Source organism: Sapajus apella, unplaced genomic scaffold (genome assembly GCF_009761245.1).
Source record: "Sapajus apella isolate SASKATOON/1434 unplaced genomic scaffold, GSC_monkey_1.0 scaffold243, whole genome shotgun sequence".
In the NCBI taxonomy this organism is placed as follows: Eukaryota; Metazoa; Chordata; class Mammalia; order Primates; family Cebidae; genus Sapajus; species Sapajus apella.
The window spans coordinates 361,602-380,956 of NW_022437183.1; the positions used below are offsets into that span (position 1 = coordinate 361,602).

Sequence of the window (19,355 nt, forward strand, 5' to 3'; positions counted from 1 at the left end):
ACTGAATCAATGTTACTATGTCTGACAATTCTGTCCAGTGAGGAACACAGATGCTCCCTCTGTGTGTGTGGGATTGTTATTGTCAGCTGTTCACATGACCAGGAAGTGTTCCGGGCCTGGTGGGGTGCAGGAGGAGAAGGCTAGGAAGCACTGCCTGCCCTGGGGCAGGAGACTTGTGCAGAGACTTCAGCTGGGTGGGTGCCCTGTAGATTCAAGTGGGCCAGGTACTGGGGCTGGAGGTTTATCCCTAGAGGGCACCAACCGTCTCTCTCCAACTAGAGCCCCAGGGTGAGCTGAGCTCAAAAGACAAGGGGACTGGAAGCGGCAGAGGCTACCTGGACACCTGGGGCAGCAGCAGGGCCTGGGTGGCAGGAGGCCCCATCATGCTGGCTCCATGGGGAAGAGGCAGACTGATGAGCTAGCGCCTGTTGCGGAGCCCCACCAGAGCCAGGTGGAGTTGGTTTGAACTTCTGTCTCAAGACTAGGTCAGCCTTGCAGCCAGAGGGGACCCAGTCTGCAGGTGAGGGTGGGGAGGAGGGTGCAACAGGAGCATGGGCAGCAGCATTTCTAACCAGAAAGTCAAGCATTCTGTTGAGTTTCTCCTTGTGCTCCTTTTTTTATTCTCACACAAGGTCTGCTTCTTTCTCCAGTGTTTTCTCCTGTGCAAGGTGGGTCACAACTGATGACTATGTGTATAAAGCACCTGTCACAATGCCTATCCCACCACAGAACCCCCTAATTAAGGGGAGCTCCTGTAATTATTGATACTGATAGTGAAAATATTGACATATGTTCCCAGACTCGAGCATCATGGAGAAACACGCCCCGCAATTCCTCCCCTGACGTTGCACAAGACAGCCTGCGTAATGGCCGGGACCCTAGCTGACAATGTTGCCAGGAAAAGGAAGTGGCTGCTCCAGCCCAGATGGGCCTGCAGTTAGCGTCTTAGGGCCTATGAGAGCTGGCCAGGAGGGAGTGGCTTCCACCTGACAGACTGTGGCCTTGGACACTTCTCCAGCCCCTCAACCCCTACCTGGACCTCCTGCTCCAAGCTGAGCTGCCGCTCCAGGCTGCACTCCACCATCTCTGTGGTCACCGGGAGCTTCTTGGGCAGCTCCGTGCAGCGCTGGATCAACACAGGGTTGCAGCCGTTCAGGAACTGGTAGCCAAACATCAGGTCTTCTTGCCAGTGATTCATGACTCGTTCTACCAGGAGAGAAGTAAGGCCCATCCTGAGCTCTGAGCAGAGGGCAGGCAGGCCTGTGGTTTTTTTGACCCCTCCTGAGAGCAGAGTCCCTGCCTGGTCTCCTTCCCTGAGTGCTCCCTGGCTGGGCACAGCTCCACCTGCTGTGCCCAGTTGCTGCCCCCTGCCTGCCACTGGGTCAGGCTGTGGCACCACCTCATCATACCTGAGCCGGCCCTTAGTGGCTCAGAAGCCTCCCGGGGCACCAGTCTCTCATGAACTCAGATCCTGCAGCCCAGCATGGAGAGTCCAGGATGGAAGGAGGAAGGGAGTGGAGGGGAGTCCCTAGGAGGAGTTTGCCAAGGGCGGTTCCCCACGTCCTGATTTCAGCACCTCTTCTCGGCCAGCCATTCCTGCCTCCTTAACATCGTTCCCATGTCATGACTGGGCATTATAAAGCTAGTGCTTTCACCAAACACATCCTAGTCCAAAGGAACCCAAAATTGCTTTCATGTAAATGCCTAAAACACAAGCCAAGTTTTGCTTTTGCTCTATTCAGAAGCACAAATGGTTGATCTGTGCCAAGAAAAAGTCATTATTCTTGAGACTTTTGAGGGTGAAATGAGGTCAAGGGTGCTCGAGCTTGACTATCGGAGGAGGAGAAGCCTCTGGGCACAAGGGTGACCACAGTGATGCAAAAGGTGTGGAGTGTAGGGGCTGCTGGCCAGGGTCACGTGGTAGCAAGAGGCCCCCCGTGCTGCAGCAGGTGGGAAAGCCCTTGCCAATTTCCCAGCAAGTCTCAGACGGGAAAGCAGCTTCCCCTCTCCCCAGCACCACTAGAGCCCCCAGAAGCACACTCACCAGAAATAGTGTTGCTGATCTTGACAAAGATTTTCTCAAAGTCAGCAAAATCATTCCAGGAAGACTGGAACATGTGCATGAAGCGGTTGATGAACAGGTTCTCCATCCTGCAGACCAAGAGAGAAGTCACCTCACACACGCCAGCCATGCCTCCCTCTGCAGAGCTCCTTCACACTGAGCCCTCAGGGGTCCTCACAACCCCCCAGGAAGCTCCGAGGAGGCAGGTAATTGGCCTTTTGGAACCAGGACAGAAACTGGCACCTATACTGAATGCTGTTCCAACTGCACCTCACCTGTGGAGGACAGGCCAATCAGTACTGTCCAGAATAGCCCATAGTGCCTTGAATTCCAACCACACATGTGTTCATTCACTCATTCATTCATTCGTTTCCTCCTCAGGCACTTGTTGCCCCCCTACTCGGTGGGCCAGGCCATGAGCAAGCTTCCAGGAAGAGAGAGCCAGTTGCTCTACTGTGTTGCCTGGATTTTGGAGAGATGAACAGTTCAATTGACTTGAAAACTCATTTATTTTCTGCTAAATGGCTCTGCACTTGGTGCTAAGGAAGACGGAAGTTTTCAAATGCTCACTGCGCAGGACCAGAAAATAGAAACCCAAGGTTAGAGCTTGCTAAATTCAGAAGGCAGGCTGCAGGTACTAAGGAGTGAGATGTGAGTATATGAGCAATCCCCAGGGCTTCCTGGAGGAGGCACGGTGTGGGATGGGTCTTGAAAAGGTGGAAAAGAGGGGAGATGCTTCCCAGGCTTCCTCCATAATCCCACAGGGTGCAGGACAGGGGCGCTGGAATGCTGCCCAGTGTTCAACGTGACACACCCTGCCTCAGTTTCCCTCTCTGGCACACACATGACTGAGATTAACTCGTTATCCTGTCTCTTCCCCACCATCAGTGCTCAATCTCTGTCCGCTCTTCAGCCTGACTCTGGCTGCACCTCAGATCTCACACCTTTGCCTTGGGCCTCTGTACATCTGTTTCCTTCAACCTGGAATGCTCTGTGCCCCTTTTTTCTCTGCTATGGAGTGAATTGTGCCCCCCAAATCCACATGCTGAAGCCCTGATCCCCAGTGTGATGGCATTAGGAGGTGAGGCCTTTGGAAAGTGATTAGGGTTAAATAAGGTCACGAGGGTGGGGCGCCTATAATGGGATTAGTGTCCCTGTAAGAAGAGGAAGGCAGCAGAGGGCTTATTCATGCCCCGTCCCCCTCTCTCCTCTGCCATGTGACCATACTGTGGGAACACAGAGAGACATCTGCAACCTGGGAAGAGAGCCCTCACCAGGAAGTCGATTGGCTGGCACCCTAATCTTGGATTTCTAGACCTGTGAGAGACAAATGTCTGCTGTTTAAGCCATCTGGTCTGCGGTATTTTGATGTGGCTGTCCCAACAGGCTACGCCATTCTCCTTCTGCACAGATGGAGTAAGTGTGTCTGGAGGGCTCACTCCTATGATGCCATCTCTGTTCATTTCCTCTGTAGCTCTTACTGCAGCTTAAGTGCAAACTCATGTGTGTGAATCTGTGCCCGCTGCCCTAAGCATGCTGAGGGAACGGTCATGCCTGTGCTTTACTCAGTATCGAGCCCAGGCCTCCTAGCATCCAGAGGGGCTCATGCAGCATTGCCTCGTGGACTGGGAGGTGACCTCACCTGTGCAGGGGACTGTACCTGGAGAACTCCCCCAGTGACTCCCTGCTTCCTGGGCACCTCGAGGAGGCAGCCCTAGGCGGCCAGGGCCCAGTGCTCTGCCTGGACCCACTTCTCAGGTGGAGTGTGGCTGGAGCTGAGCTGTAGACACACCACACCTTGTCATGGGGAAAGCTGGGGAGTCAGGGACCTCCATACACTCTCCTGATCTTGCAGAATCAGAGGATGGAGTCTGGGGAGAGCCTGACTGATGGGACACAGGGCTTGGTGACATCCCAGCTCTGTTGTCCCAGAGAAGTCACCCTGTAAACATGCATGAAGGCAGCAAATTGGAGCAACCACAGGGGGAACTCCTAGGATAAGCAAGAGACACTGGGGGTCTCTGCTGCCTGCCCTGCCAGGCCTAGGGGAGCATCCAGGCAGAACAGCAGTCCCCTTCCATCCTTCCTCAGCTTAGAAAATGCTTGTCTCCTTTGTCCTGGTCACCCTGGGTCTTCTAGGAGGCCATGATGCTCAGGAGAGGGTCCTGGGGCCATGAGGCTGGACGCCTTTGTGAGCATTGTCTTTTTTTCCTCATGTGTCAGGACGACCCAGCAGCCTGCAGGTGACTGAGAGGAGGAACTGCTGGAAGTTGCCGTGGCACAGCCTGGACAGTGTGGGCAGCTTCATGATGGGCTCATACAGTAGGTGCTCAGTGCTGCAGCACCCTGGAGCTGTTGAATAATGCCAGCCAGCATCATCTTCCAGTCCTTCGGGTGCCTTCTTCACCTGCATCCAGCCCCTTGTGCGGAAGGAGGGGCTTTTACGCAGGTGCCTGTTGCAGCCTTCCAGGGAGCCTGCTGCGACCTCACCAGGATTATGACCAGCAGTCAGGCACTGGAATACCCAGAGAAGCTTCTTTCAGCCCTGCTGCCTCCTTCCTCCCCCAGAACCCCTCGTCAGCTGAGTGTTCTGGGCCAGAAGCCCTTGTCAAGATAGAGGAGTAAACCTCATTGTGGCATCCAAACCTGTGAGAGGCAAATGTCTGCTGTTTAAGTGTCAGTCTGGGTGGGGAAAATAACTTATTTCTGGGAGATGAGAGGCCTTGCCAGGCCCCGAGAGCCCTGTAGGGCCTGAAGATGGCCCAGTACCAGATGGTGCCTCAGAAAGGGGTCCGGTGTTGGGGTGCCTGAGGTCCTGGGTGGTTGCTCACCCCTATTCTTTGGAGGAATCAGGAGTGAGTCACCATCTCCCCAGCTGGGTCTTTTTGACCTCAAAACAGGTTTGCTCTGAAAACAGGGTGGGTGTGGCAGTTCTCAGAGGAAGCCACAGATCCAGGAAGAAGTGGAGTTGGGAGGAACACATTTGCATGTCATCTAGAGGCAAAATATTTCTGTATCCTTATAGATAACTGGAATATTCAGGCTTCAAAGATCCATTTTTGTACAAAGAAGGAACCCGCAGGCCAGAGAGGGAACCAGGCTTTTTCAAGGCCACCCAGGCAGGTAACAGCCACCGTGGTCACCTGGCGTAGGGGTGGTGACCTCGCTTTCTCCTGAGCCTTCAGCTTTCTCCCGCACCAAGTTGTGGCCGTGGCTGGGCACCAGCTGCTGGCTGTGTGTCAGGTGGGGTGGGAGCCCTGCTTCCTTGGCCTCCCTGCTCTTTGCTTCTGCTAACAGCTTTTCCATTTTCCATGCCATAGTTGTGCTGTGCAGGGAGGGGGCAAAGCCTGCTGAGGAGGGCTGGCTTCCTTCCAGGCACAGCAGGTGGCTAGGAGGAACTGGGTGCCAGAATTACTCAGAAGCGGTGCAGAAACCAAGTTGTCCCAAGCCAGCGGTTCAACGGGGAAGGCCTCCTAGTTGACCTCAATCACGAGTTTCAGTTTCCTGTGAGTGGGCACTGAGTTTAACCCACTCTAGGGGATGGGTGTGGCCATCCAGATTTTAACAAGGGCCCCAGGGGATTCTGATGAAAGCTATACTTTGAGAACCACTGCTAAAGAATTTGCAATGTTTTTCAAATTAACCTGACTACCGAACAAATCGTTTTCTTTGAGGGAAACATGACTTCATGCTTCGTATTAACTCTTGGTCTTATTTTATGATGCATTTTTAACAACAGCAACAACACAATGCTACCTTAGCAAATAAAATTGAAAATTTCTAGCCTTGTCTAACTTTTAGATGGGATTTCCCCCCTTACATTTTCCAAACAAATTTATTTTACAATGGGACACATCTCTGATTTCACAATAAAATTTAATGAAAGTCAATATGTTTTATAGGCATTGGCTAATAGGAGGGGATTATTTTTTAAATTTCCAAGGATTTCAGAGGCTTTTGGGTAGCATTTGGGAAGTGGAAGAATCCTACTTGTGTCACAGGAAAAGTGGTTCCTATGAGTGTTTTGGTGACATGGGGTCAAATGGTTTCTGAGTTGGGGTGACCATAAGAGGGGATGGAGTCTTTTTCCCATAAATAAACCCACGCTTTGGTTTCCAATGCCAGGCCAGCAGGCTCCCTACCCTTCCTGCCTCTCCTTCCTTCACCATCCTGTCTTCCCACCCCAGCCTAGCCCCCACCCCTTCCCGTGCTGGTGCCACCCTCCCCTCCGCCACACGCATTCCGCCCATCCACTGCAATCCAGGCCTGTCTCTCCTGGCCTGGCCCCTCTGCAGCCCTACTCGCCTGGGGGACTGTCACTCCTTCCCTGCACCCCTGGTGCTTTTATTTATTTATTTATATTTTTAGACAGAGTCTTGCTCTATCCCCAGGCTGGAGTGCAGTGGCACGATCCTGGCTCACTGCAACTTCCGTTTTCGGGTTTCAAGCAATTCTGCCTCAGCCTCCCGAGTAGTTGGAATTACAGGCACGCACCACCACGCCCGGCTAGTTTTTTTGCATTTTTAGTAGAGACGAGGTTTCACCATATTGGTCAGGATGGTCTGGATCTCTTGACCTTGTGATCTGCCCGCCTCGGCCTCCCAAAGTGCTGGGTTTACAGGCGTGAGCGACCACGCCCGGCCTGTTTTTGTCTTTTGAGACAGTCTCACTCTGTCGCCCAGGCAGGAGTGGCGAGATCACTGCAGCTTCCACCTCCTGGGCTCAAGCAATCCTCCGGCTTGAGCCTCCCCGAACACTGGCATTATAGGCGTGAGCCTCCGCACCGACGCCCTGCCCCTCATCCCCCTTCAGGAGGCTGCTATTCCTGTAGCTGGGTAGCCTGGAGCAGGGGGCAGGTGTCTGGCCTGCGGGGCTAGGGCAGGGCGGGTGGGAGTGGCTGCCCTCATAGCGCACGCCCTGGCCTCTGCCCGGCCCCAGGCCCCCTTTTCCCCGTCCCTTGCCGGGAGTCCCACAGCAGCTGCTCGGCTCAGCCCGGATCCGCAGCGCTCTCAACCCCAACGCCCACCCCTGGACTCATCTTCGCCCCAGCCTCCTTCGTGCCCAGCGTCTCTTGTAAATGACCCCCGGGCCCGGTGCCCCGCGTTCTCTCTCGGCCTCTCGCCAGTGACTTGCGCTCCGCCCGGCCTCCCCGCCTCTGCGCCTTCACCTGATCGCAAAGGCGGCCGGGGCAGCCTCCGCGCGACTTGACTGTCACACCTCCCCATTTGCCCCTGGACGTGGGAAAGTCGGGCTTATAGCGCCTCTACGTCCACCGCGGCAGCACAGACTGGCATTTCCCTTGCCGCCTTCACGGAAAGACGCCCTGTGGTTCTGGGGAGAGGGCGGCTCCACTCGTGACCGTTCCTCGAGCTGCCCCTGCCAGGTCTCCTGGGGGGAATCCCAGGGCGTGTGAGTCGCCACGCCTGGCCCTCACCTCTCCCAGGATCAGCCGCGTTTCTGCACTGTTCCACCCCACTGGAAAGGAAACTCTCTTTCTCAATTTCCTTTAACGAGGACATTCGGTTATCAGCCCTGCCACCCGCTGCAATCGCCTTCCAGGCTGCAAACGGAATGGATGGTGAACACATCAGCTGCTCCTCCCTCCACACCACCAGGAAATTTCGCAAACCATTTGGCTCTTGGGCGGCCTGTCCTCACCACACCTGTGCCCACAGTGCTCTCTTTGCTGCAGCGCCCTGCACCATACTCCAGGCCCCAGTAAGACCTAGTCAGATGGCCCCCGGTTCCAAAACCTTCCTGGGTCCCATCAGAGAGGACACCCAGGTGGAGCGAAGGTCCTCCTGCCCAGCCCCCAAGCGCAGGAGTCCTTCCAAGAGTGCAGCCCTAGGCCGGTGTGTGATGGTGGTGACGCTGGTCCCAGAGGGCCTGACCCCCTCACCAAGAATGGAGAAGACTAAAGGCTCTCTTTAGGGAGAAACTTCTCTGAGGAGCTGATGTGTGTGGTCCCATTTTAATCTCATAACAACCCTGGGGAGGAGCTGGGGTCTCATTGTTGGTTTGAGGTCACCAATGGTCAGGGAACTCAGATGACTTCCCTAGGGTCCCCCCTACCAGCCCAGGGCCCTCTCCCAGGAAACCCTCAGCCCCAGACAGGCTTCTCTGAGCTGCTTCCTTGTGGTCCAGCCCCCTTGGCTCTGCTCCTCAAATGCAGGGGCACCTCTTCTCTCCTCCTCAGAGCTCAAGGGTCTCCGTCCACTGTGCCGACACAGAGCGGTACTCAGAGGGGGCACTAAGCTGACTGTCTGGCCTGCTGCTCCAGGAGGGACAGAAGGGCCCCTCTCAGGATTCCTTTGCTCTGCTCCTGCCACTAGGCCATCATCCAAGGGGCTAAGTGACAGGATGATGTGGAGAAACATGGGGCAGCTGCACTGCTGGGGCTGAGACAGGGGCAGGGTGGCGGCACTGGGGAACACAGCAGAGGAGACCTCACTGAGGCCCAGGGCTTCTAGAAGCTTCTGCAAGAAGGGGCCCCTTACCCATGTCTTGGCCAAGAAGTAGAAAGGACGGGTGTGGCAAAGGAAACAGCCAGGGCAGAGACAAGAGAGGCCCTGCAAAGCCCTGCTGGATCACCAGGGTGAAGGGTCCTATGCACGTGGGACCCAAGAGACGGCAGGGGCGGGTGTGTCCTTATGGAGTGTCTCCATTTCTGGGCAGAGATACCTGGGCTCTCACCTGTAATTGAGCCAACCAAGAAATTATATTTGCTTTTTAGAGAGAGCCTCCAACAAGTTATACATGCACTTGAGAATAAGACCTCCCAGTGCCTTAAGAGATGGAGCTCAGGGAGGCAGCGGGAAAGATGCTCCTGCCCTCACCCAGGAGAGATGGTGGAGCTGGGAGAGGAGGGACACGCTCCCTGGGACCCAGCAGATGGACTCACCTCAGCAAATAGATGCAACCATGTGTGGGGAGTGGGGAGGCCCAGGGAGGCATCCAGGTCAGTGGTCTTAATCCTGGCTATACACTGGAATCTCCCAGGACCCTTAAAATATAACTGTACTTGGACTGCAGAGCCCCTGGTTCCATGGTCTGTGCGGGGTGGGCAGCATGGAATCTGTAACACTAAACACACAGGATCGAGAACCATGTATCTAGGCTGCCATTAGCTATGATGGGGATACACAAGACAGGGGTGCACAGTTACCATCTATACCATAGGATAGGTGTTCATTAAACCCTGTTAAAATGAAAGTGTGACCCAGCTGGTTACACTTTCATTTTAATAGGATTTAGTGAGCACCTATCCTGTGATAGCTAAGATACAGAGGCTCCTGAGATACAGAGATGACAATGATCTTCAGAAACACTGAGCAGACATAAGAAAGGGAGAGTCTGGCCTTCACCATTAATTCCTCCATCCATCCATCCATCTACACTTCCTCCATCTACCATCCATTCACCACCCTCCATCAATCCATCCATTGATACATCAGTTTCTCCATCTATCCTTCCATCCATCCACCATTCATCTCTTCTTCCCTCCTTCCTCCTTCCCTTCATCCATTCATTGACCATCCATCCATCCCTCAACCCATCCATCTGCCTATCCATCTGTTTTTCTGTCCATCGATCCTGTATTCCTCCAACCCCTCCTCCACCATTACTAAGCCCAGGTGGCACTACTCTCCCCCTCACAACCCCACCATCCTTATCATTCTCTCCAAACTGCTTCTTTCACATGGACCTTCTGTCCTGATTGTTGCATGGGACCCACCCTACTAAAGCTACATGGCTTTGATCAGCAATCCCAATCCCAGAGTAGAGGAGGGGAAGTGAGCCCTTAACTGCCGTGATGTTTCCAGGGAGATGTTGGGTATTCTGGATTACTAGTCCAGATGTTTGGCTTTAATTTTTCTCTCTAGTAGACCCCAATTGTGGTAGAAAAAAAATGTCCCAGCTTTGGACCCAAACAGATTGGATTCAAATGCTGGTTTTGCCAATTTCTGCCTAAATGACTTTAGGCAAATTCCTTCACCTTGACCCCCTGGAGCCTCAGTTTCCTCACCTAGAAATGGTCAGTAATATTATTTACCTCCCAGGATGGCCATGGAGCTTAAAATAGATGATTGTGCCCCACAAAACACATGAGCAGTGTTTATAAATAAATATTATTTTAAGCTTTGAAGGTTGACTGGGTTCTCAGCCCTGTCTGCCTGCTGGGTGTGCAGACCCGAGGCCAGGGTCCCACCCTTGTAGAATGTCATCTGTGGGTGTAGGGTTGGCCCGGCACTGGTAGGTGCTAACACTCCTCAGAGGAGTAACGCTTCTCTGAGCAGACATAAGAAAGGGACAGTCTGGCTTTCACGCCACCATTAATTCCTCCATTCATCCATCCAACCATCCATTCACCATCAATCCTTTTACACAGGGTAAAAGGAAAAGAAAATCTTTGGACACCAATTCACTCTGCCAAAAGAGAAAAATTAAGCTGAAAGCTGAGTCGTGCAAGAAACTAAGACAGCCACAGATAAAAGGTTAAAAACCTCCACAGGTAGCTCTTGGGTTCATCTTATCAAGTGCTGATGTACTGAGCGCAAGAGGAATACATAACTGACCATTCCCCTACCTGCCCCTTTTCTGTTGCAGCATGTGGATTCAGCAACGTGACCATCCCCTCCCTCCAGCCTGCTTTTCCCCTTTAAATATTGATGCCCTTAAAGGCATCTTTGGGAAAAGGCACAGACCACTGAATGTTCCTGTGGATTTGTGTTCCCTTTTTTCCATGTATGTCTTTAACCTTGGCAAAATAAACCTCTAAATTGACCGAGACCTGTCTCAGATACTTTTTGGATTCCATAAGGTTCAGTCTGGTTTAAGAACCATGGATTTAGGGTTTGTCAAACTGATATGATTTTTTAAATTCCCTACAGGGTCAATGTGCAGATTTAAAGACCCCTCCACTAGCCCTGGGCTAAGGTCAGGGGATCCATATGTTTAACAAGCAGCCCGGATTCTCCAGATAGCCTGGGCAAGCTTTAAAAAGCCCTGCAGACATTCCGATTAAACAAAGGTGCACAGAACCCGTATCTGCCATTTATTAGCTGGGGACCTTGGGCAAGGAAGGTACTCAACCTCCGTATTCCTCAGTTCCTTAAGTGCAAAATGGGGACAATGACTGTGCCTCCGTCATGGGGTTGTGATGCAGGAACAGGGGACGTATGTCATGGGGTCAGCTCTAGCATTCTGGTCATCCTTACCATAGCACCTGCCATCTTGGTGACAGCCTGAACACAAAGTCTTCACACCCTTGAAGTGGCCATAGAGGGGATGAGATATGGATGGGGAAGAGGCATTCCAACTGAAGACCCCTGCTTTGGGCCAAAAACACATCTATGTTTTGTGTTTGGAGTCCTCTAGGTTGTGACTTTTTTTTAGATACTGGTTGTCCGGCAATGTGCGCTGAAAATCCACTCCTATGACCAACATATCATCAAAGCATTTTGCTCGGCTAGGCGTTCTCCCAACCCAAGGACCCCATGAAGAAAGAAATGAGGGTCCTACTCAGCACCAGCCACTGGAGGGGCTGCCCAGCATCCCTCAGTTCTCATAAACTTACGCTTTGGAGTAATTCAGAACAAAGTCCACTCCTTTCTCACTATCAAACTGGATATCACGGGGTAAATCCTTGTGGCATTTGGCATCAATGCTCAAGGGGAAGCCAGGGTTCCACTCCATCCATCTGAGCATGAGAAAGGAGAAGAAATTAGATTAAATGCCGGCCTTTGGTCTGCTTCCTCAGCTGGGGGTTGCCTACACTGTCTGACGATATTACACGAGGAGGTAGATGTACCCACAAAAAAGTCAACACATCGCAGGCTGATCCTATATCCAGTAAGGTTCTGGAACTTCTTCCAAAGTCCAGCAGCACCAACTTTGCTGTGCCCTGAGCATCAGAGTGGGAACCCTGGGACTGGGCTTACGGTGGTACAGGTGGGCACCAGTGCGTATAAAGCTCTGAAGATAGCCTCAGGAGACCTCACCTACTAGAGGTGTCACTGAACAGCAGAGGCCTGCCTTGCCAGTCGCTGGAGGTAGAAGGGGCTAAGGCTGCCCAGCCATGCCCAACCTGGATATCCACCATTCTGCCAACTTGGTCAGTGTGTGCCCTGGACTGTATGCAAGTCCTGAGTGTGGCATTTCAGGAAATGGGACCGTTCTTACGCCTTCACAATAGGGCCATAAAGCAGCAGGTCGCCTGGCAGAGTGCTCCAGGCACAAATGGCTGAAAGGCTTCCCTCTCTCACCTGCTGGCCAATAGCAGGTTCAGAGATTGTTAAAATCAAAACAGCTTCCCACAAAACAAGCCATGCACTGCATCCAGTAAACATGCTCAAATCTGGCACCTTTGAAGCTTATCCTGTGGCATTGGGCATTTGGGTTTTTGAAAAATGTTTATTTTACTTTTCCTTTTGTTTACTTATTGACTAAACTTAAACTGAAAATGTCAGAGGTGTTTGAACCAGAGTGACTCCATCTTGAACAGGGGCTGGGTAAATTAAGGCTGAGACCTACTGGGCTGCATTCCCCGGAGGTTAGGCATTCTAAGTCACAGGATGAGACAGGATGTTGATGCAAGATACAGGTCACAAAGACCTTGCTGATAAAACGGGTTGTGGTAAAGAAGCTGGCCAAAACCCAACAAAACTAGACCAGCCTGGCCATCATGGTGAAACCCCACCTTTATTAAAAAAAAAGAAAAAAAGACAGTAATTTTAAAAAGGCCAGGTGCTGTGGCTCGTGCCTGTAGTCCTAGCACTTTGGGAGGCTGAGAGATGGGTGGATCACCTGAGGTCAGGAGTTCAAGACCTGCCTGGCCACCATGGTGAAACCCCATCTTTATTTAAAAATAAAAAAGAAAGAAAGTAATTAAAAACCCAACAAAACTAAGATGGTGACGAAACTGACCTCTGGTCATCCTCACTACTCATTAAATGCTAATTGTAACGTATTAGCATGCTAAAAGACACTCCCACCGGTCTTATGACAAATGCCATGGCAATGTTAGGAAGTTACCCTATATGGTCTAAAAAAGTGAGGAACTCTCAGTTCCTGGAATTGCCCACCCCTTTTCTGGAAAAGTCATGACTAATTCACCACTCTTTAGCACATGATCAAGAAGTAACTGTAAGTATGCTCAGTCGAGCAGTCCATGCTGCTGCTCTGCCTATGGAGTAGCCATTCTTTATTGCTTTACTTTCTTTTTTTTTTTTTTTTATTGCATTTTAGGTTTTGGGGTACATCTGAAGAACATGCAAGATAGTTACATAGGTACACACATGGCAGTGTGATTTGCTGCCTTCCTCCCCTTCACCTGTATCTGGCATTTCACCCCATGCTCTCTCTCCCCAACTCCCCACCTCCCACTGTCCCTCCCCTATTTCCCCCCAACAGACCCCAGTGTGTAGTGCTCCCCTCCCTGTGTCCATGTGTTCTCACTGTTCAACACCCGCCTATGAGTGAGAACATGCGGTGTTTGATTTTCTGTTCTTGTGTGAGTTTGCTGAGAATGATGGTTTCCAGGTTCATCCATGTCCCTACAAAGGACACAAACTCATCGTTTTTGATGGCTGCATAATATTCCATGGTGTATATGTGCCACATTTTCCCTGTCCAATCTATCATCGATGGGCATTTGGGTTGGTTCCAGGTCTTTGCTATTGTAAACAGTGCTGCAATGAACATTTGTGTGCATGTGTCCTCATAGTAGAACGATTTATAATCCTTTGGATATATACCCAGTAATGGGATTGCTGGGTCAAATGGAATTTCTATTTCTAGGTCCTTAAGGAATCGCCACACTTTCTTAATAAACTTGCTTTCACCTTATGGACTCGCCCTGAATTATTTCCTGCGGAGGTCCAAGAACCCTCTCTTGGGGTCTGGATCAGGACCCTTTTTTCCAGTAACAAAAACAAAATTCACATTTTAGGATTTTAGCTTTTTCATTTGTATTCCTAATTCTCCTTCCTTTTAAAACTTTCTTGTGTGGGGAAGGTAAAATGTTGAGATTTTAGGTCATAAAAAAGTTCTGCGTTCATTTAATACAATCTTGTGTTTTGACTTTCCCCAAATCCCAACTGTCACAGTGTCCTGCTGGCCCATTAGGGTCCTAAGGCCTGCTCCTTAGGATCAAAAAAAAGGTGAACATGGATCAGATATGATCCTTCTGACAACAAATGCATTTTGTCAGATGTTTTCTGTTATGTGGCACTTTACATTTCTCACTGTTGGTTTATTTATAATATTCTGCTTCCTCAGACTTTAAGAAAACCTTCCACTTTTTGCTGTTTGTATTAATGCCAATGCTAGTATGTTAACAAGCATAAAAATATGGACAAGTCTACAAGTGTCTTTGTTTTGTTTTGGAAAATGACTCAAGGCATCTTCAATATATATCTAAAATTGAGCCAGTCAATTTGGTAACCTCACTGGTAGTAATGATCAATTAATTAGCTATCATTAGTCACATCGACTTAAATATTACTGATGACTTTCTTCTTGCCTAGACAGTTCAAGGACTCTAGCTAATTTCACAAGCTCAGTGGAGCTGGATGTTTTTTAGTATGTAAACAATAAGCCCTGCAAGGACATCTGTGCCAGAAAATGGCATTCATGTTTTCTTAAGTGAGTAGTCCACTTGGACAGATGTGGAATACTTTTTCAGCACCAAAAAGACCTTCTCACCCCATGCCCTGCTTTGGTCTGTGGAGGGTGGCAGCAGCAATGGGCAGAAATGCCCCACTTGGGTGATTAGAAGATGATGGCCTCCCAGCACATGAGGACAGGACAGCTTGCTTGCTAGTTTACTACTTCCCCCTGAAATCAAATATCTATGTCCCTTCCACTGCAGGTCACTGCTGCCTGAGAGACCCCGATGGACTGACCTGCACAGGAGCCAAAGGCCTGCATAGCCACAGACATTAACCGGCAGAGAAGGACTCCCACTCCATTGAGGAAAGCCAAGTGGAACACCCAGGCAGAAGGAACAAAGAAGTAGAAAGCATTTAATTTATTGGGGAAAAAAAAATAAGAGCGAGCGAGAGAGAAAGCAAGAGAACCAGAGAGAGAATGAGAGACAGACAGAGATCCTGAGGAGATGCTGTTAGATAATTCGAATGTAAAAAGACTTTCTGTAACCACAAACATGAATTCTGAATGAAGATTTCAATAGAGAAACAGGCAAAGAGAATAGTCACTGTGAGATGTTAGTCTCTTGTGTTAAAAGAAAAACCTTAGACAAATTAAATTTAACAGAGTTTAACCGAGCAAAAAACAATTCAAGAATCAGGCAGCCCCTAAAGCAGAGCAGTCTCAGAGTGACTTTGGTGCTGCCTTGTAGTTGGACAGGATTTACAGGCAGAAAAAGGAAAGTGACGTACAGAAAATGGAAGTGAGGTAGAGAAACAGCCAGGCTGCTGATGGCTCAGCCTTAATTGAGCCCAGTTTGAACAGCTGGCTGCGGTGATTGACTGAGACTCGCGTACTTGCTAAGAGAGTAGGTGACAGTCTGTTTACACGTCCAGTTAGGTTACAGTTCACTATGTACAGAGAAACTTTTGGGCTGAATTTAAAATACTTAAGGAGAAAGGTTTAGGCTAAACTTACTAACACTAGAAGAGAGACGATGTTCATTCAACAACTAATTATGGTGCACTTACTATGTGCCAATAAGTGCTTTGTGCAAAATAGAAGAACAGGTAACCCAAATATGGGCAAAACTACAAAGAAATGGAAGCCACACGCGTGCCTGTAATCCCAGCTACTCAGGAAGCTGAGGCAGGAGAATTGCCTGAACCCAGGAGGCGGAGGTTGCGGTGAGCCGAGATCGCGCCATTGCACTCCAGCCTGGGTAACAAGAGCGAAACTCCGTCTCAAAAAAAAAAAAAAAAGAAAAAAAAAAGAAATGGAAGCCACAAATGAAACTATGAGAGACATAAAGACCAAAAATAAAATTCTAAGCCCCTCAACTGACTGATGGGCCCTCCCCTTGGCCAAGGGCACTCCAAAGTTAACCTTCAGGCCATGATGGGAGTAAGTGGCTCTACATGCCTCATTGTATTCTCCTCCTTCTTGGAAATCAGGCACAGCTGATCAGCATTAATGTCAACACAGAGCGTTAAGGCTGATAGAACAGACTCTTTAAGATTGATAAGAAACATTTAGAATAGATTCTCCCTGAAGTCTGCTACCTGGAGGCTTCATCTGCATAATAAAAACTTTGTCTCCACAATCTTATTTTAACCTAGACATTCCAAGTCTTTGGATAATAATCCTTTCAAGCAGTTGCCAATCAGAAAATCTTTGAATGCACCTATGACCTGGAAGCTCCCTTTCCCCAAGTTGTCTCACCTTTCCAAATTGAACCACTCACTGTCCATCTTACATGTATTGATTGATGTCTTATGTCTCCCTAAAATGTGTAAAACCAAGCTGTACCTCAACCATCTTGGTGTATGTTCTCAGGATCTCCTGGGGTCACTCATATTTGCCTCAGAATAAATCTCTTCAACTATTTCACAGAGTTCAACTCTTTTCATTGACAGACATGAAAACCAGTTACAGATGTAATATGCAAGGAGTAAGGGCTCCAGAAGGAGAGAGAAAAATATATGGAGAAGTGAAAAAAATCAAAGAAATACAAGAGCTTCTTTAAGCTGAAAAAGACTTAAAGTCTGTGAAAGGAAATTAAATTTTGGGACCCCAAACTCATTTAGCCAAAGGGAAATGTCAAGCTGGGAACTATGTCATGCAAACCTACCTCCCTCTTTCGGGTCCTAAATAAAATGGTTACGATGAAAAATGCGTCCACCATATTTTGCTCACAAGGAAATTCCTAATGAACCGTTAAAATTTCACCATGGCAATGCAAATTGATAACTTATCTTTACAAGTGCAGTCACCCCACCCACCAGATCCAAATGCATATCTGATTGTTCCCCTGTCCAATTTTGTCTATATTCTCTTATGTAAAATGCAGATTCCCTGCATTTTTCCTTAGCTTCATTTGTTTATGTCATCTTACGTTTAAAAAAATGCAGATTCACTGAGCCAGACAGAGGTGTGAATGACTATTTTTCCCTGCCCGGGTCTTATATGAAAGCTGTGTACTTATCAATATCCCGCTCTTTCTTCTTTAGATTTGGAGCCCTCAAAATCATCCTCAGAGAAAGGCATAGACCTGTCTCCTGGGCATGCGTCCTTAACTTTCGCAAATAAATCTCCTAAAATGATTGAGACTTGCCTCATCACTTTTCTCAATTGACAAGTCCTAGGTGGGAAAAAAAAAAAGGAAAAAGACACACCTAGGTATATACTGATTAAATTTTAAAATGGCCAAAAGACAGGAGAGAGAGAAATAGAGAGAGAAGGAAAGAGATGCAGAGAGTAAGAGAGAGAGAGGAAGAAAGGGGAGGGAGGGAGATAGAAACCCTAGGAAAAGAAACATAATCAAACTACCATTAGATTTCTGCCTTGTCGTTCTGGAAATGGGAAAACTGAAGCGTATATAGACTTTTTTTAGATTGTCATCCAAACCTCTCATATCATCATCAATGAGGGCAGGGAAATCTGTTTTGAGGGGACGGGTTGGGGGACAGGGGGACAAGCACAGACTCAGATCTTACACTACACATAGACCTTCTGAGGAAATTAATTGAACAAGTTCAGGTGAGCAAAAATTAAATTAGAATGAACCAATAAACTCCTAAATACAGTAAAGAATATTCACCATAAAACTACAGCAAATATAATAATAAACAAATAAAAATATGAGCGGGATGTTCATCATTACTACAACTACTTGTTTTGGGAATTCCAGCCATGTAATAAGAAAAGAGTATCAGTAGAGGAAATAATGGAAAGTAAGAGAGAATATTATTATCATTTAGAAAATGTGAGCACATTAACCAGACTCACTAGCAACAAACAAACAAAAACAAGTGATTAGAATCAATGAAAGAATTCAGTAAAGTGCCAACACACAGTAAATATAAGAAACAAGTAATTTACCTTTATCCCAGCAACATTTTTGCAAACAGAAAAATCTACTCAGAACAGCAAATGCTAAATGTAGAGTAGCTAGAAAAGTGAAGGACCTGCATGAAGAAAACTAGAAACTCTGGAAGGACACGACACAGGGTCTGGAGAGGTGGAAAGACACGCTGTGTTCTTGTATGGAAAGGCTGAATCACACTAAAATGCCAGCAAATAACACAGTTATGTGAAATGCAAAGTAATTCTCATTATGAAAATCTTAAAAAACAGTGAGATATGAAACAGACATTAACATTTATTATAAAGTTATGATAACCAAAAGGTGGTGCTGGGGTCTGGAGTAGAAAGATAGGCTATCACGAAGTCCAGAAACAGACCCAGAAACTATGTGTACATGATACAAAACTCACCAACACTTATTTACTGCTTTCTATGTGCCAAATACTATTCTCTGTGTTTTCATTGTTTAACCTATTATCTCAAAACCCCTAAAAGGAAGGCACTGTTATTTCCCCCATTTTACAGATTAGGAAACTGAGGCACAGAGAGATTAAACAACTTTCAAAGGACTGCAGTAACTGTGAGTTGAGCCCAGACGCTCAACTCCAGAGCTCATGCATGTTGTGACAGCCATCCTATGCCAGCTAGTACCGTGGGTGTCATCATCCCTGTCATCCCAAGTCAAGAAGAAGGAATGTGTTTCATAACGAATGCTGCTGGGAGAGTTCCACCCCTACTTTGCAGCATGTATGAAAACATGTGGCAGGAGTGGGGCATGGTGGCACACACCTGTAGCCCCAGCTACTTGGGAGGCTGAGGTGAGAGAATGGTTGGAGCCTGGGAGTTTGAGGCTGTAGTGAACTGTGATCACGCCACTGCACTCCAGCCTAGGAAACAGAGCAAGACTCTGTCTCAAAAAAAAAAAAAAGGTAGATGAATGAAAGGTCTAAACTCAAAGAGGAAATTGTAAATGTATTAGACAAAAATACAGGGGAAGTATTTATGTAACACTGGGGTGGAGAGGGCTTTCTTAAGCAAAGCAGGAAACCCAAAATTTCTAGATGTAAACAATACATAGTTAAGAAAATAAAGAACTAAAATCTCCCGTGGCAAAAGCAACAGAAGACAAATAATAAACGCTATACATATATAATAAATGGATACTATCCTGATATAGAAAGAGCTCCTTTAGATTGATAATTGAAAGAACCCCCAGGGGAAAAAGCTTATAAATAGGTAATGCTGTGATGCTTAATTTGTTAGTGGTCAGAAGAGTGCA

The 19,355-nt window shown here is 48.5% G+C and overlaps 1 protein-coding gene across 3 annotated transcripts in view; it reads right to left on the reverse strand.

Moving 5' to 3' along the window:
• ALOX5 (arachidonate 5-lipoxygenase) overlaps positions 1 to 19,355 on the reverse strand; it is a 60,541-nt gene that overhangs the window by 18,134 nt on the left and 23,052 nt on the right. For all 3 annotated transcript variants that reach the window (XM_032271646.1, XM_032271645.1, XM_032271647.1), the window contains exons 4-6: positions 11,640 to 11,762; positions 2,045 to 2,151; positions 1,034 to 1,206 (exon numbers count right to left, since the gene is read on the reverse strand). In XM_032271646.1, the coding sequence (XP_032127537.1) occupies positions 1,034 to 1,206; positions 2,045 to 2,151; positions 11,640 to 11,762 (403 nt within the window). The remainder of the gene's footprint in view (positions 1 to 1,033; positions 1,207 to 2,044; positions 2,152 to 11,639; positions 11,763 to 19,355) is intronic.